The sequence below is a fragment of the Podarcis melisellensis genome (genome assembly GCF_964234715.1).
Source record: "Podarcis melisellensis genome assembly, chromosome: 6".
Taxonomy (NCBI): Eukaryota; Metazoa; Chordata; class Lepidosauria; order Squamata; family Lacertidae; genus Podarcis; species Podarcis melisellensis.
The window spans coordinates 40,727,573-40,752,135 of NC_138538.1; the positions used below are offsets into that span (position 1 = coordinate 40,727,573).

At 43.5% G+C, this 24,563-nt stretch overlaps 1 protein-coding gene across 4 annotated transcripts in view; it reads right to left on the reverse strand.

The window, feature by feature from the left end:
• Positions 1-2,586: 2,586 nt before the first annotated feature.
• Positions 2,587-24,563, reverse strand: part of CNTN2 (contactin 2) — a 59,743-nt gene continuing 37,766 nt past the window's right edge. For 2 of the 4 annotated variants that reach the window (XM_081916314.1, XM_081916315.1), the window contains exons 6-23: positions 23,255-23,464; positions 22,120-22,219; positions 20,928-21,103; positions 20,283-20,419; positions 16,945-17,074; positions 15,638-15,788; positions 14,306-14,433; positions 13,484-13,659; positions 13,131-13,251; positions 12,061-12,219; positions 11,796-11,945; positions 10,937-11,007; positions 9,333-9,567; positions 8,978-9,093; positions 8,530-8,716; positions 6,818-6,930; positions 5,944-6,112; positions 2,587-3,786 (exon numbers count right to left, since the gene is read on the reverse strand). In XM_081916314.1, the coding sequence (XP_081772440.1) occupies positions 3,677-3,786; positions 5,944-6,112; positions 6,818-6,930; positions 8,530-8,716; positions 8,978-9,093; positions 9,333-9,567; positions 10,937-11,007; positions 11,796-11,945; positions 12,061-12,219; positions 13,131-13,251; positions 13,484-13,659; positions 14,306-14,433; positions 15,638-15,788; positions 16,945-17,074; positions 20,283-20,419; positions 20,928-21,103; positions 22,120-22,219; positions 23,255-23,464 (2,639 nt within the window). In that variant the 3' untranslated portion in view covers positions 2,587-3,676. Of the gene's footprint in view, positions 3,787-5,874; positions 6,113-6,817; positions 6,931-8,529; positions 8,717-8,977; positions 9,094-9,332; positions 9,568-10,936; positions 11,008-11,795; positions 11,946-12,060; positions 12,220-13,130; positions 13,252-13,483; positions 13,660-14,305; positions 14,434-15,637; positions 15,789-16,944; positions 17,075-20,282; positions 20,420-20,927; positions 21,104-22,119; positions 22,220-23,254; positions 23,465-24,563 lie in introns of all 4 variants that reach the window. The other 2 variants (XM_081916317.1, XM_081916316.1) reach the window with 2 other exon arrangements.

A 24,563-nucleotide genomic window follows, 5' to 3' on the forward strand; every position in this document is an offset into this window, starting at 1 on the left:
AGAGGCAAGCTGTGAATCAAGGAACTCTTGGTTTACAGGTCATGTCTCTTAGCCAATCACAACGCTGTGTTAGCTCCCAAAGAAATAGCTTCCAGCTAGAGATAGGCAGATCTGTCTATTTCCAGTCTCTGTCAGTTTCTCACATGTTCGTTCACAAATCTATCACTTCCTGCTTTATCAATCTGCAATTTATTAAAAATCAATACAGAAATTCATATTTAAATATCATTTAAATATGTATTTTATTACAAAAATCATATTTAAATGTGTATTTCATATCCATGTGTGCATTTCTAAATCTATTTTATCCTTAAAAACACATATTATTATTTTTACACATTTTGGTATGTATTTTGGGCCAAGAAGTGCAAAACTGAAGGTCAACTATGGTCCAATTGATGTATTAGGCATGTATTAGCCTGGGAGATGCAAATAAGGTCAGTCTGCTTAAAAATGTGCTCTTTCATCCCCACTTCCAACACTCCAGTGCAAGCTGGAGGATACCTTAAACACTTTCTTCTGTCAGGATAAAGATTTTTTTTTTAAAGGCAGCTTGGTTTGGCACCCACCCACCCCTTAGATGGAGGAGAGAACAACCAAGCGTGTCCCTGGGAAAGAACAGAAGAGGGATGAGATACAACTAGCTTAACACCAAGGTGGAACTCCTTGGCCAAGGAGGTAGGGCCTAGGCCCTGACTGGATTCATAGACACCCCACCTTAGTGAAGAAAAAAGGCCTTTTCATGCCCTTGAAAAGAGACAAGGCTACATCCCATCAAACTCAACAGAGATGAGCAGAGCAACAAGATGTATCCCGCCAGCAGCCATTTTTAACAGAATGCAAATGTAAAACTATTGGCATCGCACTTATACACAATGCTAGTAAAGTTACTCTACAGTTTTTAGGTTTTCCACATTACCAAAGTAGAGCAGACTATGTTGAGGGGGTAATACAAGACCACTGGAAAACAGGTTTCTGCGTCCTTTTCAGTTTGCATCTTGTTTAAAGCATCAAAATATCAAGGCTCAGTTTTTCAAACACCCAGCTGTCAATCACTTGGCCCTCTCTGCCCAGGTTGTCAGGAGAACTCGGCATGCTGGGTGAGCACTTCCACTGTTGAGGACAGGTATGGTGAACCTGTGGCCCTCCAGATGTTGATGAACTTCAACTCCCATCATCAGTAATCAGCATGGCCAATGGTCAGGGATGATGGTAGTCCAGCAGCATCTGGAGAACCAAAGATACTCTGAACGCTGCTACCAGTATTTAATTTCTGAAAGAGCAAAATGGTGGAATTCAAGCTTGCCTGGAACCTGCAACCTCTAATCAGATCCCACTCCATGGCTATCTAGAGGAGAAGTTAAGGTATGCTGCACATTTTCAAAGGCAACTTGGTTTGATCACTTGATAGGTTCCTGGTCCAAGCTCTAGCTTAATTTAAGCCTAGTATACCACAATGTGTCGTGCAGAGATAACTCACACCTGATGCTTCTGAGTAACTACAAGTGACATATCTTGAGTAGCCACAGTTCAATGGTAAACCACATGCAGAAGGTCCATGGTTCATTTCCCAGTATCTAGTTACAAACCATTTGGGAACGAACTTTGCTTCATATGTTGGAGAGATTCCCTTAATGCCAACAAAACCTCTTAATGCCAACCAATCTACCCCAAACAAGAAATATACCAAGCCTTCAATAAAAATAGAGCAAGAACTCTAAAATTCACATAAAATATACAAAACATAGCTATAACTTGCATTTGAACAACAGAAGAGCTTCCATCAAAAGGGGAAGCTAGCCCATAATTTAAGACTAACATTTCTAAAAAGGATGTAAATTATGGAGGACAATTCACATTCTATGTAGGTACCTTAGGACTGGAGCAGACACAATAAAATAGACTTGTAACGAACCTTTTCTTTCTCTAGCTTTCTCCTTTGACGGTGAGTGAAGTACCTATATTTACCCCCTTATTAGAGCTGATAATGGCTTGGGGAGACGTTGCCCAAGTTAATCACCACCTCTCCAGCCAACCGAGTAGCTACAGGGGTTGCTATCCACATCCGTTCAACACTGTGAAATATGAAGAACGCCATCACCAAGAGGGAAAACACGATCATCAAGTCATTTCTGTATGTTTAAGATCTGAAGAAGTTTTCCAATTGCTAAAAGAAGCAACTCCTGCACCTCCCTTCAGAGACAAAATATGTGGGCTCAGTAGTAGTAGTAGTAGTAGTAGTAATATACCCCGCCCACCTGGCTGGGTAGCCCCAGTAAGCATCTGTCCTATTTTCTGAGTTCAGGAAAGTACAAGGGTGTTTTATAGTGCGTAACAGGATTCCTACACAAATCTTATTGGTTCGTTCTTACAAGCTGTTTGGGGAGCTGAAGTTTTTTCCCCTTCCTTAGTCTACAAAAGATGTAAAGCACACTAAGAGAGATCGACCAGCTAAGAACAAACATTAAATCACTGAAGAACGTTCTGAGAAACAAAAGGTATCTGTCAGCATTCTTATGTCTCAGTTCAGGCGCTCGATTGATCTACTATTCAGTTCTGACAGTGATCAGTAGGCATTGAGAGGCATAACATTTCCAAATATTTATTGGTTTGGCAACCACACATGACCTGAGAACTTTCCTACAGGTGGAGAGGCATGACAACTTAATAGATTGAATTTGCTCTCAGGTCCAAGGCAGGTTAATGGAAGTTTGGGCAGATGATATTACTATGTAAAAGTGGAAAGAGACCACCTCCAGTCTACCACATTCAAATGTCCTTTTAGACAGACCCTGAACCTTTCCCTTCTGACATAGAAGCTCCTCTGGTATCTCTTTCACTTCAGAACACCTAATGAAGTGGGGCAGGGGGAGGAGAAGGAAAGAAAAGCAAAGGAAAATGCAAGAACTGGTAAATGCATGTGTGTTGCGCCAAGTGTGGCAAAGCACCGAAGATTACAAGCAGCACATACTGGGTGGAAGCCACATGGCAAGGCAACTTAATGTTTTTGGTTCCACCCGTGAGCCTCAATTTTCTACTTTTGGCAACCCATTCACAAAGCTCTGCTTGCTTCTTCTAAAGTCTGGGGTGGGAAATGCTTGTCCATCACCATTAGCTTTCTCCACTTCAGTTGGTTGCCATGAAAGGCAGTGATTAGACTAATGATGCCACTCAGTGACTTCTCCTTCATCTTTGAACCCAAGAGTCATCAGTTCAATACTGGCTGGAATGATACAGAGCATGCTCGTCTCTTTGAAAACCTCTCCCCAAAAGATACTGCGTTTATTCTGTAATTTAAAAAAAGAAAGAAAGAAAACAAGGTTCAAGATTGAGTTTTAAGAGTCTGTTTCCTTCTGTACATGGCTTTGTAAGGCAGAAGAATCTACTGAATACAGTAATATGAGACAGCCAGTTTCCAGAATTCATATGAAATTCATCCTTTTGTTTCTTCAGTTAAAAAAAATCACTGACTGATTAAAGACTCGCGTCTTGTATGAAATATTCTATTTTCTAAAAAAAGAAAAAGGAAGAAAAGAGTATATATATATATATTTCTCTTGAGTTCTTTTCTACTACTAGTTGTAGTAGAAATTTGTACTCCCAATGGTCAGTTGTTGATTTGCTCTCTGGCTTGATGAGGAGGAATCCAACATATCTCTTTAACAGGGGCTGGTTATCAGAGCTCCAAGCAACCCATTAGTGCAGACAGAATTAGTGAGTACATCAGAGCAACCACTGTATTTGCCACTGGACGGTCAGCAGAATTTTGCACCATCATACTGGTCCCTGTAAGAAAGAAACAATGCGGTTGAGTTGCAAAAACACAAGTAAAAAGGCCCTTTGTTTTGAACAAGCAGAAGCTTCAGAATTTCCTGAAGTGTTTGTTATGCGTTTTCCATTGTATGCTATGCTACAGGGGAAGGCGAAGGCGAAGGCGAAACACTGGCTCAGCAAGTCAGCATTGCTCCAGTACTGGAGCAAACTCTAGATTCCAGAACCAGTGGGGGCAGATTCTGGGAGCCTGGAGATCAACGCTATGCATATTTCTGAAGCATGGCTTGGGGTCTGTGTGTTCAATGAATGCATTCTGACGTATGTGTGGAGCTTGCCTATGCTCGCATGCACATATCTGCCACCACCACTTGTGATGACTGAATATGTGGAGTACCAGCCATGCTTCTGAAAGAGGCTCATGTGGTTTGTCCTTTAAACTGTCCCTGTTATGACTTTGGATTGGCCTATTCAAAACACCCCGCTGATGGAAAAACATTTTTGAAATGGTTGAAGCCTATTGTGTTAATGTTTATGTATCTAGAGACATGTCAAGGGTACTTCAATCACCTGCAGTTCCCAGCTTCCCTTCCTGTTCCACCCATTAAATACCCAGCTCCTCCTGTTACATGAAGGCTGTGCAGATGTTTCTCAGTTTGCCCTTGACTCCCAGTTTATCCTTCTCAGTCCATCTCCCACTGAAGATCTTTCTCTTCCTTTTACATAAGAGAAGTGCTCATGGTAAGATAAGCTAGTTGAAGGTTGCCCAACTTTTACTTACATAAGTGAAACAAAGGCCAGCCAGGAGAGAAGTATTCTAAAATACAAGCCATTTATAATGGAATGTATTTGCACAGAGAGTTTTGTTGATCTAGTCATTCAATTAGTGCATTGCTTAATTGATCACTCAACTGCTTGCGTTGCAATACATTTCTCAATATTATTGATTTACTGATGAAGATCTACTGTTTCACTCTGTTCTTCTCCAAGGTTTTGTGTGTGTGTTTTTTTAACCAAACCAAACACTGGCATGATTATTTTCTGACTTTGGTTCCAGAGACCTTTTTGAGTGTGCAGCTGATGTAACAGTCCTGCTTCTGTGTGCATATGTGAGCCACTATAACTGGATGTCTTAGGAGTTTGCTTACCTCTTCAAAATGAATTTGAGACAACTAAACTTGAATTTTTCCTGGTGGTATGCAATGGTACACAGTACCACCACCTTTTATTGAGAAGGAGGAAGGAGGGGTTCTTGGGCCCTGTCACAGCATTGAACCTCCTTCCCTAAGCTGGGCAAATGCTCCCTCGACTTTGGGAAGGAGATGCAAGGCTCTGACAGGATCCTGGAACCCTTCTGCCTTCTTCCCCAAGCAGAAATTGTTCTACATGTAATTGCTTTTCCTGGCCCTGAGGAAATTTTGCACCCAGGGCAACTGACCAGAGTACCGGCACCTTTCTTTTCTAGAAACAAAGTACTGGTGCTACCCCACCCTCCACCATGCTCCACCACTGCATTGCTTCTTCAACTTCCTAAACACAAGTCCCAAACACATTCCACAGTGGTGGCTGAACCTGTACTTGTAGTGTTGTCATCAAAATTCTTACTCCCTGGCTTGGAAGTATGAACCTCAGAGCTGCAAGGCGCTTGCTTCAAGTGTAAGGTCACCCCTGCAGCCCTGTAATTCTTATCCAGTTAAGATTTTAATCCAAGTCGGCGCAGAATTGAACTCCTTTGCCCCCTCATCACAGATTTCAATTCATGGTAAACCCAGGGCTTTAATATGCATTAGAATGTTTATGGGATGGGTTCCATGTCCCATTTCACTACCAAATCAAAACGCTCTGACTAAATACTCATGGACACTGGACAGGAGTTCAGGCAAGGCACACTTTCCAACTCAAGTGTGGAACAAGAGTCCTTATTGATCCTCCACACTGGAGAAATGTGACCCAGCACTATAGCATTCAATCTTGTTATTTCCCCAGCATTTATCCCTTTTAATTTCCCACTGTCACACCAAAGCAGAGAACCAAGTAACAAAGCCAGGGGAGAATAAACGTGCCCGTTACTAAAGGCAATTGATCCTGCCGTTTTTAACTTGCCTGCTGGGGCGAAAAGTTGAGCCTACACGATAAATGTAGAATAAGGAGAAAAGAGAAGAGCAGACGCACCACTGTTTCTCAGGATGCGCACCTCTGCTGGGACTCCATCTCCTCCTGGACCAGTCGTCCTGATTTGCACCACTGCATGAGTAGAGTCTTCTGGAACCATGATCTCAATCCAATTTTTGGCGGCTGTGTACAGAACAGGAGCTGAGTGCTGGTCCGACTGGTACAGCATCTATTGGGAGGAGGCATGTTGAGTTTACTGTTGTTGAGTCCCCTTCAACTTAAGGATCACTCCCATCCCTCAATTATTTTTAAGGAACCAGTAGTCACAGGGGCGGCATGTGCATTTTCCAATATCTTGCAGAAGACTCCTGAGCCTGATCTTGTGCAAATTTACTTGAGAGTTAAGCCCTTGTTCAGAAATCAAATGTCGATGGGACTTACAGATAAGGATGTGTAGAGTCACAGCTACACATCCAGAGAAAATGGAAAGTTGCCCAACAGATGCAGAACCACAGTACAGAGAAAGAATGGAGCAGCCTTTTAAGATCTGGATTTAATTCCCCCGGGAAAGCTTAGTGGTTTTTAATGTATGTATTTGATAGTTGCCTTAGTTCTGTGCTGCACACAGCATTTTATTGTGCTGGTTGTGTATCTGGACTTTTATGCCGGTTGTCTCTTAAGTTTATTGTGGCTTTATTGCAGTATGGATTTACTGTTATTTTTTATTTCATTTATTTTTTATTTGTGCAATGCCTAGAGCATTTATTTTATGAGGAGTCTTGCTCACTCAGTAAATTAATGAAATACCACCCTGCCACCCAGTGTTATTTCTCAGGGGGGTATACTTTGCACTGACTTATTATACTGCATTTTAGAAGTTAAGAATCCTTCAGCCAAGGGCGGAGGTGGAGGGGGGAGACTTTCTACAAGTTACCTTGTACCCAGTGACAGCAGACTCATCTGAATTGGCGACCACAGGATCCCACTTGATGCTAATGCTGGTGCTGGAAAACTTCCAGGAAATGTTGCTTGGTGGCCTTTTTGGTGCTAGAGGATACAAAATGGCAGAGATCTTTACTACAGCAACAGAAAGCAAGACAGAGGCCTACAGACAATGCTTTGGCTGATGAAATCCAATCCACACAACCCTTCCTCCCACCTGCCATCTGGCTACCCATTCTACAAATGTGGGAGCATTCCCTCTTCTCTCCCACCCATTCCTCCTGTGCTCCACTTTCTCCCATCTCCTCAGTCATTCTAGCCCAGGCACAGACAAACTCCAGCCCTCCAGTTGTTTGGGAATACAATTCCCATCATCCCTGACCACTGGTCCTGTTACCTAGGGATGATGGGAATTGTAGTCCCAAACATCTGGAGGGCTGGAGTTTGCCTGTGCCCACTGGTGGAAGAAGAGGAGTGCGGGGGGAATGCACCACCCCCAGCAGCGTGATCCCGGTGGGGTGCCATCGCAGCTCCCCCCCGCCTGTGCTGGGCGCCATGCCTCTGCAGGTGCTGCGCCACGCCCCTGGAACGCATGCCTGTCCTGCCCCCACCTGCTCTCCGCCCCCCAGTGCGGGAGTATGAAGCTCTGCCACTGCCTATGCCTGTTCTAGCCTCTTGGGAAAGGGCTGTAGATCAGCGGCAGAGCATGTAGAAGGTCCCAAGTTCCACCCCTGGCAACTTCAGGTAAGGCTGGGACTCCTGCCTGAAGCCATGGACAGCTGCTGTCAGTCAGTATAGATATTTTCTAATACTGAACTAGATGGACCAGTAGTCTGAGTATAAGGCACCACCCTATGTCTCTCCTCCCACCTTCTTACTTACCTTCTTCTTTTCTCCTCAATTTTTAGTCATCCCCATTGCTCTCTTGCTACCTCTCCCAATATCCCTCCTCCCTGATGAACATGTACAGAATACACTGAGCCCTCATTGCCATAAAGATGATACAGGGAAAAGTTGCTCCCCTCCCTTTCCAGCTCTAACTCTGGTAAATGGAAAGGGAATCCTCTCAGGGCCAGTTTTACCACAAGGCACAGTGTGCCATATGCATAAGGCATCAGATTTCGAGTGTCATTCAATAATGACAAATTGCAAATGTTAGAGGAAGCCACTCTGGGATGGATCTGCCGGAAATTGGGCAGCCCAAATTTGCTCTGCAAGGACTCGTTTGCTTGCAAATTTCATCCACTTAAGTGAAAAGGGAGGAAAATGGTTAATGTCATTTGTAGCTTCTTCATGATATTAAATTGGGTGAAACAAAGCTTTGGACTTAACACATCAGATTCGGACCCAATTCACAAATCAAATCAGATGGATAGGGATCTGAAACAGATCAGGCTGCTTTAAAATGCTATGAATACAAGGCAAATGTTGTGGTTGGGGCACACCCTTAGTCAACACACAGACAACCCCCTCCCCCCAACACTATATAATGTATATACAGCTTTTCTGTACAAGAAGATAAACCCAAAGCAGCTTGCAAGTTAAAATAAATAAAATCACCACAGATGCAACATACATTATAAGGCACAAAACCCACAGCAATAAAAAGAAAAAAAACAGGCATCGTAAGCTACAGACACACATATCAGAGGTGACTGAAGTATTTACAGAGAAGAAAGGCAGGTTCAGCTAATGCTCACTCACGTGGTTTTGTAGTCATGAAACTGGTGGGAGGACTGGCTGGCCCAGTCCCTGCCCGGTTGTAAGCCCTGACAGCCACACGATACTTGGTATTGGGTTGGAGGTCTGTCACACGTGCTGAGTTGACAAGTCCCGCAGTCCTCACTCTGTCAGCAGCCTCCTCTTTGTCACCATGTTTCCAGTACCGGATCTGAAGACAGGGACACATGGCAATCTGAGCTCCTTTGACACTGAAGTGTTTTATTTTTAAGTCAGCAGTAAGACTATTTCCTCTGAGCAGCCCATATCAGCTTAGCCGCAAGAGGAGATTCTGTCATGTTATCAGACTGAACTGAGGTGGCTCTGCAAACAGTTGCTGAGATGCCACCATGCCAGTCCAATGCTTCTTTTTGCGGGGTTGTCTCTGAACCTGAGCCTTGCTCTAGATCCACTCCTTCCCCTTTCTTCTTACCTCATAGCCCAAAAGGACTCCGTTCATTTCATGTTGCTCCACAGGATCCCAAGAAAAATCTGCTTCTGTGGCCGACACTGCCTTGAGAGTAACGTTAGAGGGAGCCACTCTTGGTTCTGTGGACATACAACAGCAAAACCTTGGAATTATGGGGAAATCTAATCGAAGTCTAGAAATATCTGCAAGGCACAAAGATCAGGAGCCAGACACTTGGCCTCCTGTCAAAGAGCAAGGCAGGAAACAACTCTTGCAATGCTATTGATCTGGTGCTCTTGAGAGAAGCATCAGGTGGAAATTGAACTGAGCCGAAGCAATACTCGGAAGTATGCAATTCACTCTTACGATCCCAGCCTACCTTCCTCCGCAGAATGCACAATGGAGACCAAGCTCTCTGGCCCCTCCCCCTTCCTGTTGAAGGCCTTGATCTTCACTTCAAAGGGAGTATAGGGTGCGATGCTCTCATTGCGATAAACATAATGTAGGGATTCCGCATGGGGCACGCTTGCTGTCTTCCACACCTGAGTGCCTTCTTTGCGAAAAGAGAGCCTATATCCAAAGCCATCTCCATTTTGGTACTCCCGTTGCATTGGCTGAAATGCAGGTTGGGACCAGTTGAGGGGGGGGGGACAAAACAGAAAGACTCCACAACATTGGTCTGGATCCAGATTTCACATACACATGACATGCTTTATACAGATTTATGTACATAACAGTGACATGCCAGCTGGTCAAATGAGGAAGAGAACAAAAAGGAGGTAAAATCTGGACTCGGGTAGTGCAGTTTAAAATCAAGTAGCCTTCCTAGAAATGACAAGTACTTAGTAAAGTTATCTGAAGACTTGTAATGAGAATTTTTTTTACCTTTCTACATTTATTTAAATTTTGAGGTGTTTTGTAATGAGTTATATTAGAATTGGAAAATGCTATGATATAAAGGTTACCTTTGAAACCAAGAGGTGGGAGGGAAGGAAGTCAATAGGCTCTAAAGAGCCAAAGATGTTAAGTGGATAACAATGATGTGACTATATATGTTTAAATGGGAAATTAATAAAAATTATTTAAAGAAAAGAAAAGTACTATTCACATGGAAATAATCCTGGATCCTTCTTTAAAGGATTTGCGGGATTTGACATCTTTCTGCAGAGCCTGCAAGGGCCTGTTCCGCCAGGTCTTTGGTCGGGGTTCAGTCTGATTCTTTTATTTCTGTATAAGAACAAGCATTAAAGAGGCCTCCTAGTCCACTCGCTGGTCCTTTATAAGAACAGTGGTAACAGTTGGCCCTGGAGAATATGAACCACTCTCAATTTTACCCATGGACTGCCATCTGTCCAGATTTTAATTTGCTCTGAACTAATTTTAAGATGTATTTTAATTAACTGATTGCCTGTTTTTATGTTCTTATGTTCTTTGTATACTGTCTTAGTTTTATGATGTTAGCCGCCTGAGCTAACTATTACTACTATTACTACTACTCAAACAGGGATCTTTTTTTCTATAGAAAAGAAAAGCCTATATTACTCTCGATTGATAGATTTATTTTACAAACACGTGCAAATTGAACTTCTTTATTAACTACTTTATCTGCATAATGGGATGGGAAATGGTGAGCTGGCACCAGAAGTGGCCTGGGAGGCAGTAGGATCCTTCCAGCAGTGGAGGTGCCACATGTGGCACATGTGCCCTAGAACATGGACTGGGGGGGCAACATCAGCCAGCAGGTGGACTACCTGAAGGCGGGATCCCTGCCCAATGCTATGACAAACTCTGGTAAGCTGTAACCAAAGAAAGCTGCGGTCATTGTCAACCCCTACCATTTCCATGTATTTGTGCTTCTGAACAACAAACATGCTTTGTCGCACGTAACACGCAGTGATTTTTTTGCCTACTCCTAGAAGAAATGCAAAGAAAAACCGAGACCTGTCAGCAATGAAATTGCCCACTTTTGTGTGGCTGGCTTACCGCCCAGTTAATGATGAGCTCTCCAGGTGCTCCTCCTCCTCCATTGAGCCCAGATGGTGCAACAGTAGGGGCTGGAATGATCCCCCCAAAAAGAAGCAGAAGATGACATGTTAAATCGGAAAACAAAAGTCAAGCAATACTGAAGAAAAGCACCATTTCAATAATTAGAATCAATCAACTACATCATAAAGAAGGTATACTGAAGCAGAGATTCAGGTAGATTGTCCCACTGAACTTTCACCTGTGAAATATGAGTGTCAATTTTTAAAAAATATTTAAAGGACATCACTTTGGAAAGTCTAAGGAAGTCCAAGAATGCATGTACTTAAAAAAGGCCCAATAAATCACCGCAAAAACTTTGTGGAGTTTTCAAATCAGATGTTGTAGTCCTCATGAAAATGTGAAGGTCATGTATCTTGTAAGTTCATAAGCTGAAGCAGCAATTGATTGTGACAACCACCGGATCAAAATAATTTCTGTGAGTCATTCCATCATTATAAGAATTCTGATAGCACCATGCAGTGAAACAACAACTACTACTTCTTCTACTTCTGGCTTTGGAAAATACCTTATTACATTTTTACCCCACCTTTCTTCCCAATGGAGCTCAGGACAGCATACAACAAAAATACAGGCACAATAATTAAAGAGTTAAAATCTGTTTCAGAATAAAAGATCACTAAGATAGATAAATACAGCAGGTGAGCGAAGCAATTTTGTAAGAAGGCATTTTCAGACGACACCAAAATGCTGATCAGGTGGGGGAACAGCTACAGCTCTACAGGGAGGGAGTTTCATAACCACAGGGCCCACCAGACAGAAGACCCTACCCTGCATCACCACCGGGTGGTATACTCACCAGCTTCTTTGGTGCGGATCTTGGTAGAAGGCACACTGGGTTCTCCCACTCCAAGGATGTTGCTGGCCAGGACCCGAAATTCATAATCCATCCATGGTATGAGGTTGGCCACTTGGGCCGTCTCTGCATTACCTTCAATATTTGCAGGATCTATAACCCAAAAGCACGAGAATAGAACAAATAGAGCAAGCAGCGCTAAAGGAATAACAGCGAAGCCTCCTACTGAAGCCTGTTCCGTGTGGGCCACTGCCCTCAAGACACTTACTGGTGCGCACTTGCTTCCACTTGGAGAAGAGTGGAGTGCGGGCCTGGATGACATATTTGGCAATGGGGCTGTGGTTATCAAAGCCTCGGCTCCAGCTCAGCTGCACAGTGGTGTCCTTGATGTCCCTCACCACCAACCCGCCAGGTGGCCCTGGAGGACCTACCAAAAAGGGAAGAACAACAGACATAATGACATCCCAGAACCACGTAGAAGAACATTAAGAGAGAGGAATCTTGCTTCATGATACATGTGCACATAATGCCTGTGCTAAAGTAGCTGCGCTTGCTGCTGTTTAGTTATTGAGCCAGATTTAAGATGTCCATTTTCCTACATAAAGCCCTGAACAACTCAGAGCTACATCTTCTCCTGTACAGATTGAAGTCTGCAGATGGAGCCATCCTGATTGTACCAGGACCTATTAGGGGGGCAGTGCAGAGGAGGGACTTCTCCATTGTGGCACCTGCCATATGGAATGGGCTTCCCATGGAGATTAGGTGAACACCAATCGTGTGGTGTTTTTGCCACCAATTGAGGACATACCTCTTTATCAAGGCTTTCCCTGATCCTCAGTATCTTCCTATATACAGAGAAATGTAAGGCTGTCATCACACAGCCCCCATTGAAGGATTTGTAGGAACACACCACAATTCTGGATGTGCATGAAGTAAATCTTTCCACCTTGTTAGAAAAAGGGTCCATCTCTCTCTTTTGCTTTAGAATGCAATTCTATGTGAATGTGTATATTTGTATGAAATGTAACTGGGCAGCCCTTACTATGAGATCAGCCTTGGCCAACCCTCTAACTACTTTGGACTATCTTCAATGATGGGCATTGTAGCCTAGAACATGTGGAGGGCATCAGGCTTACTAGATAGAGCCAACTTTACTCTATAGCTTGACCAGTGGGTGAGTTGGGTGGCAAGATAAATATTCAGCTCTTATACTGTTTTGTGGAGAATATAAGTCGGTTGTCTTTCTGGGAATGGGAGCAGGAGTAAGTGCAGGCAGGGGACAACTTGTTTGGACTTGTCACTGCAAACATTGTGGGGTGGCGGGACCGGAAAAATTACCTCTTACAACCAGCAATGCTGACTCAGAAGCACTGTCCACCACTGTCTGAGCTGTGCAAGTATATCGACCAGCATGTTTCAGCTGAGCATTCAAGATCAAAAGGTCTCCAATGTTCTCTTTCTATGATAGAAGAATCAATAGGAATAATGTCAGAACCAACCTGAGAAATTGCGGCATGCAAGTTTAAAAGAGGAGAAAGGCAACAGAAAATCAGGCAGCATCTTAGAAGTGGGCAAATGATGATATCTATCAGAGGACATCCCAATGAAAAGGTTGAAGTGTAATTGGTTCTCCTTGAATTGTGACCACCTTTCTGGAAATTATAGGGCATCATGGGATTTGCAGTACTCACTGTACTAGCTCGCTTGTAGTGGCCTTCGGACTTGACAAAGTCAATGAGAAAGTCATCCAGGAACCAAGTAAAGGTGAGGTCCATTGTTGGGTCATGAGAGGCACGGCACTGAAGGGTAATATTTTCACCTACATTAATGTCAGCACTGGATGGTGCAAGGGTGATTTTAGTGGCATCTGCAGAACAAGCAGGTGAGTCGATGGTTAGCTGTCAATAGTTGTTTGTGCGCATCAGTTTTCATTAACATAACACAGGCACAGAACAGGACGAATGGCATCTGTCTCTGAATGCAGATTTGCTGGTGAAAAAAATAACTATAAACTAGGAAAGCCCAGGGCACCTCAGTTATGGTTCTGCCATCCCCAAAAAATCAGTGAGAAGGGCTGCAACACTGTCATCTTGAACCAGTTGTATCTTTTACTGTGGGCTTAATGTGGCTGGAAAGGAAGGAAAGCCCACTTTAATTACTTTAGTAAACTAGCAATACACTCTTCTCTTGCTGTAGTACTTGCAGGGCAGAAATGATGGCAAAATGTATTGTTGACCTTTCCATGATTGCAGTGTTTCTCAAACAGCACGCAGGGACCCGCCACATGGCCTCAGTGCCACAGCTTGCCCGGTGTTTCCTCGCTTGCCTACCCACCCCTAGCTATGCCACAGCCTTTCGGCTGGACTAAGGTCAGCCTCAATGATTCCTTGCATGGTGGGAGAGAGAGAAGTCTGAGGCTAGTGGGACAGAGGGAAGGGCTCCTTCTTCTGAGGGGAAAGTGCCAGAAGAGGTGCTGAAGGAAATGAGAAAATAAGATAATAAGATGCCCTTACCTCGAACTGAGAGAACTCCTGTGCTGTTTGCTTTGCCCATGAAATTCTCTGCAAAGCAGGTGTATTTGCCCTCATCTAACTTGCTAATATTCCGAATGATCAAGGTGCCATCTGGAGTGATGGTGATGCTGCAGTGGAAGAAGAGCCCATCAGGAGAAAGTGAGAGAATAATTCAGCCAACTACAGACCCGCTTGCCTGTCACGACACATGTAGCATGAAGGCAGTGATGAATTCTGTCAAATGCGTCAGCTAAAAGGTATTGGAAATAATACGTCATGTAACATTGACCTTCCAAAGACTGAGGTGCCACTGGGCTGCAGCGATAGCGTGGCAGCTCTGTTTAGTTTTGTTTTAGGAGATAATGGAGAAAGGGTTACTGGGGGAAAAGGGGATCCTAAGTCCTGCCCCCTGTTAGGGGTTATCTTACATCTGGTCACCTGATAGCAGAAAGATGATTCAAAAGGTGGAGGTGGGTCTCACATGCAGGCTGCAGTTAAAGGTGCAGCAAACAACTGGATAACTATGTTATTTTACAAGCAAACAAGCAACTCTAGTTACTTTTGGAAGTTTTAAATTAGCAGGCTAAGATATCAAATAGTAGCTATGATTAACTTTCACCAAAAAGAAATACATGTCCTTACTCTTAAATAATTGGACAAGATATACATGCAAAGCTGAATACTTCCATGTATGAAATACACTTATTTAAAGGATGTTGCCATTTTTCTGCCTCAAGCTGCCTGAAGGTGATATGATTCAAGCTTACATTCCCCTGTGCAATTCCTTTCAGGATACTGTTCTCTGTACAAGCTGTTTAAGGACTGGCAACTGTCTACCACTCTTCCATTATTAACTCTTATTATTAACCATCTGGGAAATCATCTTGTGTGGCAGGGAGGACACTCCTTCACAGTTTCAACACTGCTTCTTGCTTGCTAGATTTTCATAGTAAATGTAGGTGGTGCTCCAAAATCCAAGCCGCCTAGTACAACTGAAGTGCTGAATAAAAGCCTCTCACATTCCTGCACAAGTCATGCTTTTCCGTCAAGCTGCTATTTGGACAACAGATACTACTGCCCCCCCCCTAAAACAATTCAAGGGGCTTAGAGCAGAGCCACCATGCAAGAAGATACTGTTTCTGAAGGATCAATCCTAAGGAGACTTACCTCACTGAACACACCAGGACACCCTTCCAAGTAAACACGCATGGGATCTGTTCCACACAATAAATTTAAGCTAACCAGAAGCCAGCAGGATAATTGCACTGAGAAGGGACTGCATGCTCAAAGCTACTTAGTCTTAGCTAGGAACTAGCTTAAGGGTCCTCATACCTGGAGCTATTGCTCAGAAGCTCAGTCCCTTTGGTCCAGAGTATAATGGCCTTTGGTGCAGCTCTTGGCTGGCAGTGGATAATGATTTCTCCGCCTCGAGCTGCTGGTATTAGTCGCCTCACGGGGTTTAGCCGAAAATCTGGAGCAAAGGCTAAAGGGGAAAATAAAATGATTAAGTAGGTTTTACGAATGCTGAGCCCTGGGAATGGTAAAGGCAAGCTTCCTGTAGATTCTATAATAGTGCAAAAGTAACATGATAACATATATCACAGCTTCTGTTAAATAAAGTTGCCTGTCTGTTACTTGGACACCTAAAGTAATGTTGTAACAGTGAAGTGACTCAGTGTTTAGTCCAAGTGAGACAAATTAAACTACGCAAACCTCCAATTCATTGAACAAAATGCAAATGTGATCGTGTTTTACACTGTGAAAATCAGCATGCTGCAAGTTCAGATCTCTGAAGCCCAAAAAGTCTGAAATTGAACACTTTGAAGAATAAAATATCAAAACCTAAGCATTATTAATACTTCAAAATAGCTACATATTAAATTTTGAACAGAAAGATTACTGATTCCAAGTGTAATTTCAAACTCAGAACTTCAAAACCCAAAACCCCAGAAGTCATTGAATTTGAAACTGATTGAAATGTGTGCTCAATGTCTAAAAGGGCAGCTGCCTGTTTCTGTTCAGTCCTGTCAAAGCAAATGAGCCAGAAATACACACAATTAATAAAATCTATAGTGCTAAAAAACAATGTAGGGGAACATGTTGTGGCTAATTAGAGATGTTTAATTCACCTCTATTCATCTTACATCAGACTGAATTCACATACCAATATGGATGAAAAAGTCTGGTAGTTTCACTATGCATGTAGGCATATTTCAGTCTTGGCTGTGACAGTGCCTTGATCTTTGAGAAAAACCAACTGAGATTGGCCATAAATACTGTATTGCCTCATAACCTAAGCAGATGTTGACATTTCAAATTAAAACCATTTGAGGTTTCTTAGATTTTTCTTGCCACTAAAACTGCTAGAATACAATCTGTTAACAGCAGTCCTCCAGGACTAAAGAAAATAAAATGTTAAAAATGAAATTCAGCATGAAGCAATATGGCAAAGTATTAGGCCAGTCCATTATCTTACTGCTTTTTAGACGGGGAATCTGCCAATATTTAAGATTAAAATCCAAGCATTAATGCTAGTGAGCAAGTCCCATTCAACACACAGGGCTCACTTCTGGAGAAATAACCCCCTTTCTAAAGCATATCGGTATTGCCCAGACAATCCACAGAAATCCAGAACGTACCTTGGACAGCCAATTCAGCACTTGCATAAATGCTGCCATGCTTGTTCTCTCCTACACACTGGTACATCCCAGAGTCCTCCATTGTTAACTTTAAAATCCTCAAATCCCCACTATTCACTTCAATGCGATTCTGTGCAAACAAGTAGATTAGGTTAGATCACAACACAGAGCATGAAATGCAAGTGCTATATACACAGAAGTGAGCTTCAGTAGAGAACATCCCATTACCCCTCTCAGTAGTGACACGGTTGTGCTGTTCAACACATTTGCCCTATTCTGTGCCAGCTGCCACTCACGTGTCTCTGTGCAGAGGCCTAGAGGGCATGGTTAGCCTCTGGCCTATGAACCCTCCAAATGTGGTCCTTTGGGCTTTCTTTCTGCCCCAGGGAGTCTCTTTAGGCCATGTTCTGTCTCCAACGCCATGACCCCTCACTGTTCCTCATCAGGTTGTCCTGACTGAAAAATTTCATTGAAAAGTGATTGTGCCTCTTGTTTGAATGGAGAGATGTGTATTTGTTGTAATGAGTTTATGTATAGAAAACTCTGCCTTTTTCTTTGCTAGAATTCAGCCTACCAAACACAGGTAAGAGACATTAACCTCTCTGTCAACTTTAGCCTCTGGCCCTGCCTTCCATTGCTATACACAGCCCTTGGAAAGTTGTCTATAGATGCAGACCAACTTTGGTATACAGAAACAGTGCAACAACTGAAGCACAGCAAACGTCATCTCTAAGGATATCTGTCCAGTTTAAAAAGCTATTGTTTGATATTTTGCTCACCCGAAGCTGGATATATTGTCTTGAAAAACAGAACAATGCAAATGAATACGCCATGTTCTTGGCAGATTCACTCCATTGAACGCCTGACCCCAATATTTATATCTGGCCCATGCTTTCGTGCCTAGAAATCTCTCCAACCAATTTCCCCCCCAGAAAGACATCAGTTTATAATTTAAAGATCCTAGCATTGCAATGCAGATTAAAAATATCCAGTAGCTGAGGGGTTCCAGTCAGACAATTTAGAAGTGGCAAATAAGAACAAAACGACTATGGGGGAAACAAACAAACAAACAAAAAAACCACAACAGTTTTTGAGGCAAAAGTTTAGGCTCAAGTTCTTAATGCATTTCGAAGCAACTGGGTCTCTCCCATGTGTACAACAATGTGAGGCTGCAATCCTAAAGTCATGTATCTGGGAAGAGGTCCCCACTAAATTCAATGGAACCTACTTCTGAGACAAATATACGATTATGCTGTGGAAAAGGAGCAGAAAGAGACATTCAGGAGCATGTGTACTTCTGTTCTTACAAAGGTCACCCCGGGTTTGTTTGTTTTTTGGTTTGCTATTTGTACATTAAGGTGCAGCTCTATCAATTCCAACTTAAAAGCAGCCAGGTAGCAATCCTCTTTGTTGCAGATCAAAAGTGTGGAACACTGGTGTAGCAAAAGGAAAGATTTATGACACAACAGAGGCCATCATACAATGCAACCAAATCAGTTTCTGAGCCAAAACTGGACCTAAACCCCAGTTGATGTGGGTCTAGAAAATCAGTTTCCTCCAAGAGCACCTGGATCTGGTCCATGACCACCTGCTCAGGAACCTTGCCCAAGAAGGGGAGATTGGAAACTGAATGGCAATTACTTAGGTTTTCCGAATCCACATAGGATTTATTGAAGAGAGGTTTTTACCACAGCTTTTTACCCTTGCCTTTTTATTATTCCCTCTTGCATGGAGGCATTAATCACTTCCCTGGCTCTGCCAGCTATCCTCCTACTTGCTAGTTTTTACCTGCCAAGAGGGGCTAGGGTCCAGAGTGTAAGTGGTCACCCAGACCAATCCAAGTACTTGTCCACATCCAGCCTTACTAACCGAAACTTATCCAACATAACAGGGCTAGACAGTGCTCTGGACACCTTTAGATATTAATCTGCTGTAACAGTAGAGTCAAAGTCTTGGCAAGATCAAGCAATTTTATTCTCAAAATGCTTTGCAAAAAAAATCACAATGAGCTACTGTCAGTTCTACCACCTCCTTTGAACCAAACCATAAAAGGCCCCATACTACCTGGAAAAGCTCTGCTGGATGTCAAATGAGGTTCCCATGGAGGCAGCAAAGTATGCCTTCTCTGCTGCTTTCACTGCCACTAAATAGGCTAATGGTACATAGCTTGCTCTGTATTTTTATCATGTATTTCTCTGAAGGGTAACAAGGATTTCTGTATTTAAAGCCCTTCCTTTGTTTTCTGATCTGCTCTTGGAAAAGTCACACAATGTTAGCTAATACGCGAACTCCAAAGTCCACTACCCTTTCATGTAAGCCTCTCGGCTTTAGTACAACTTTGGCTTAATCCTTATTCTTTAAGCTTTCTGCCTTTGCATCAAAAGCCCTTCAGTTAAAATATCCCCTAACAATCCAAATTAACATGTTTGCTTATTACCCAGTTATAGCTCATTCACATCTTGAGTACCACTAATTCTTGCTTAAGTTAATACCGACTGGGGAAGATAGTACGGAATGTGAGCAAAACCAAGTTGTGACATTATTCATCCAATTAACAATTGTGTGATTATTTTAAAGGAAAACATATAGCAAATGCTGGGGGACAAGATTTGGACTGGGACCCCAAAGGGGCATTTAACCCTTTGTCTTGGCTGCGGTCCAAATCCAGACTACCCTGCACAGCTGTTATGTGCAGCTAAAAGAAACATCCCTTTGGTGCAAGAACCAAAACAAAACCCTCCTCTCCTCCTCACACAGTTCTGATCCTGATCAGTCTTCCCCACAGCTAGTTACTACTTCTTAATTATTACTTTTTAAAAATCATACAACTGCTAATTGCATTCATAATGTCACATCTAGTTTGGGCCTAACCAGGAGAAATGAGCATTTGAGGTTGTTTCCAGGTAGCTACTGGCTTGAGTTTACAGAATTGACAACAGGTGGCCAAACAGAGGACTGTAGGGAGGGTCCACTGGTCTACCTAGCTCAGCACTGTCTACATTGACTAGTAGTTGCTCTCTAGGATGGGAGACTTTCCCAGCCTGACCTGGAGATGCTGGGGATTGAACATGGGACTTTCTGAATGCAGAGTAGATGCTCTACCTCTGAATTATGGCCCTAAGAATGCTCAATCCTTTCTCTTGACCTTAGTATGGCAGCTCCTAAGTTTTCTATTAGTTAGTTAGTGGCAGGTAGCCTGCTTTGTATTTTCAATTGTGGTTTCCGTTGCTCCCATCGTTTAAACAGGTTTCACATTTATTATTGCGTTTTTATGTGGCGTTTCTATTTTGTACCCCACCTACAAAAGGCAACCACAATGCTACTGACAGATGGGCTACCTGAGAGGTTAAGGGCTGCCCGTTCCGTAGCCATTTGACGGTAGGCCTTGGCTTGCCAGCTGCAGCACAACTCCAGCGAAGGTCTGCTCCGATGTCAGCCTCTTTGTCTGAGATGACCTTCAGCCATTCTGGCTGAGCTATAAAAAGAACAAGAACAGAACAGGACGTATGCACTTCAGACAGGAAGCAGTGCGAGATTCATGATGCTCAAGTTGTGGTGGGAATTTATTACAATGTGCGACCCCTAACATACCACATTTCATTTCCAAAACATTGATTTATTTTTTTTAAATGGGGAAAACGTGTAACTTGGAGGTTCACAGATTTGTACAACCCATCTCAGCCCTAGATTTTGCAGATTATTCCATCCTTAGCAATCCCTTATTTCATCATTATGCCTTAGGTTTCCACCCACTCTGTGCACTATTTGGGAAATATGAAAACCACAGAGAAAGGTTCAAGAGGGACCTTCAACTTTCTTTTCATTTGGATCAATGTACTAGGAAAGATGTAGAGCTGATGGCTGCCTGTCAGGGGATTGCTGGGAGCTCCAACTATGCTGCCCCAAGCATTCTAAGGATGGGTGGGATAGAAATATAATAAAATGATAAGATACTTGTGAAGGAACCTCCAGGAGTGCTTTACCTTGGATGATGATGCGGCCCCGATAGGTGTCTTTTCCTTGGGCATTTTCAGCTTCACACTCATAAGTGCCTTCATCTTCAAAGCCAATCTCCTTAAACTGTAGAAGGGGCTCCGTTGTGATCCACTCAGAGGACTGGCTACCATCCAACTTCCGCCATTTTATTCGAGGGACAGGGCTAGATTATAAATAAACCTCTGTAAAAGGGCACTTCAAGCTTCAGCATCAATGCAACAGCAACAAACACTGGAATCCAGTGCAATTCAATTACTGTATTTCCCTTTCCTCGTTGTGAGACTTATGTCTTCCATTTTTTAAACTAGCCAAGCTTTTCTCTTTGACCTGTTAGTAAACTATCATTGTCTCTCACAACCCACACCTTAATTTACAGAAACAAGAGTTCTGTTGGCATTCAAGTCTTCTTACAAATCATATCCTCTTGATGGGGGGGGGGAATCACTACCACCTACCCACCTGCGATTCTCAGTTTGGTGTGGTCTTTGCACATGCTCAGAGGCACTCTAATTTATTATACCATCCATTTGAAGGCAAATACATAACATTAAAAACAGATTATGGCGAGTTCAGGACAGCCTATGTGCTATTTTGGTGGGGTGGGCAGTGCTATGGCACCTTCCTCTTGACACCAGAATCAATGCTGCTTACCTGGATGGGGCAGGGCCACCCAGGTGCACTGGCAGCACCTGGTTGGCTCCATCTGTGTACCCAGGCAGCCCTGACTTCGCTGCTGCCCTGTACTACCCAGGTAAGTGGCAGCATCACCAGTACTGGGAGGCTGACTCGACATCACCACACCAGCCACTCCTGGGTGGATCCTAGCTCAAACTAGTCAACATTTACTGTCCAACACCCAAAAGTCATCTAAAAGATTATTAAATATTTCAGATTATTAAAAACCTCACTCACAAACAGGGCAAAAGAGTAAAATAGATGGGGAATAGGGCTTCATCAAATGTATGCTTGGTTATGTTCCAGATAATGCAGGCTATGATACTCAAACTTTCTTCAGGGCAGTTTCTTTGATATTTAAAACAGCAGCTCTCTTCTTCCTTGCTCTTCTGTATTCTTGTTCCTCAGAACAGAGCCTACAATATTCAACTCCTAACTATGTTGGCCTGCAACTTTTCTGCTGTCACCAGCAAGAGGCTAAATGCAGTTGACACAAGTACTCACTTCCCAAAGGCAAAACACTCCAAAGCCACCAGCTGCCCGGCCAGAGCATAAGTGTCAGAAGGAAACTTGGCTTTAATGCTGGGAGCAAACGGCCTGGAATCTGTGGGAAGGGGGACAAGAGGTTGAAAGCTTTAAAGCTACCCATGCAGGATGTTGCAAAGAACAGGCCTCCAAAATGATTCATCTTTGAGAAAGTGCACGTTCAAAACCCAATAAGTAAAGTTCAGCATTTACTTCTTTGTGTATTTGCAGAGCCATTACTGGTGTGGCACAGCCGTGGCTGCCACACAACCATCACCCACACTGCTCTGACGTAGTTTGTGATGGAAGAGGAGAGCGATGAGTAAGGAAATCCTGATCCACCTCTGTTCCATCTAGCTCAGTGTCATCTACACCAGCATCCCTCAGCCTGGTGCCTTCCAGATGTTTCTGTCAGCAGCTCCCATCACACTTGACCATTGGCTGGATGAATGAGGCAGATGAGAGTAGGAGCCCAACAACATCTGGAGGACACCAGGGTGGGAAAGGCTGGGATAGACTGACAGCCCCTGGCTCGCCAGGGTTTTAGACAGGAGTCTTTCCCAGCCCAACCTGGAGAGACCAGGGATCAAACGGGAACCTGCTACATGCAAAGCATGTACCACACCATTGAGCTACAGCAGATCCCCCTGAGGTGGCCTTAGGCCAGTCACTCTCTCTTAACCTGTCCCAACCTAATCTGCTATATGGGGATGGTAAGAACAACCTACCTCTCCACCCACAAAAAAAAAAAAAAAAAATCAGATCACCAAAGCCACTGGTTGGCTCCAAGGAGGAGGATTCAGATTTCAACACAGATGGCCAGGAAATAAGCACTGAATATCACCCAGCTGCATGGAAGGCTCCCCACTCCCCATGAATAGTACAACAGGGGACCTTCTGTGATCAGGGATCATGGCATCTTGCAGTCCCCAGTAGGCAAGGAACTGCTCATAGAACACCATACATGGCTGGCAGATATGTTTGGCTTGGTGGGTCACAGGCTCTGCCGGCCTACTTCATAAATGCCTCCCTCTAGAGTTGGCCCTCCTAGGGCATCTCTCAGAGGGATCTGTTCAACTGGGCTTCCAACATTGTGGGTGGCCAGTGCACTGACCTTCTCTGAGAAGATTGAGCTGAGAAACTTTGCTAAAGACACTCTTCTGAATGGAATCAATCTGGCCAGTGACAAAGCAGGAGTAGTTGCCGAGGTCAGAGGCCTCTGTCTTAGCAATGTAAAGGTTTCCCGTTTTTTGGGAGATGAAACGCCTTCCGTCTGCTGGGATGAAGTTGGGGAATTCGTTCACAAACCAGCGGTATGCAAGTCCTGTGTGCAAAGGGGAAGAGAGGGAGAGGGTGAGACACTGGCTCCTCTGTATCAGAGTGACGCTTGGAGGCTGACCTCGGTACACTATTTCCCAGACTGAGAGACAAACTAAGTCCAATAGCTATTCATTCACTCTGAACAAAGAAACAAAAGTTAGCGTATTTGTTGTTACTCTAGACGGGATGTACAATGCTCCCACAATATTCATTTTTAGAGAATTGAACCTGATGCCCTCCAATTTCTTGACAAGAACTTTGGACCTGCTATTGGTTTCTTCCTTTACTACTTCCGACTCCACATACCACAGATTGTGGGCTAAAGTTCAACAGTCCTGTGGGTCTCAGCCAGGGGTTTCTCAAAGTTTTCCATACCAGAATTCCCTTTCTTCCACCCCCATCCCCACAAGAGATCTCTTCTCATTCACATGCTCTTTCCCTTCCTTACATGCACTGCAAACCCCCACCCACCCAGTAATAATCATGCTGTCCCCTGATAATCAAAACGTGTAGGGTGGGAGGTAGGGATGAACTGAAATCACATCCCTGAAATATTCAACTACAGATTCGCCTATACAAAGAGCATTAATGATTCAATTTCTACAATATCAGCTTCTGGCATGAAATCGACAGCACTGATTTTCACTGTTTCCTGGGAGAATTCCAGAATTCACAGCTGCAGAATTTAGTCTGAGATGAAGAGAGCAATTCATGTTTCTTAGAGAACACTTCACATTTCAGCTGCCTGTACATACAAGAAAGCATGGGATGTAATAAACCGAGACCTACTGTGAGTAGACCCACTGAACTGAATGAACCTAAGTTAAACAGATAAATTACTTTCCATGAGTCTACTCTGAGTAGGACTAGCATTTAATATCATCCCATGGCAACTGCTGTTTACACATGATAAACAGGTTATTGCTTCATCCATAAAGACCAGGCACAACGTAGCGCTTATCTACACCTCTCTTTGCCTGATGCTTTCCCTTGGTGATAACCTGCAGTTTAGCAGGTTATTGGGTTTTCCATGGACTGCCATTTGTTCCAATTTAGCACGAAAGAGGTTTTCCAAGGGACAGAGGCAGGTCAAAGGGAAAACT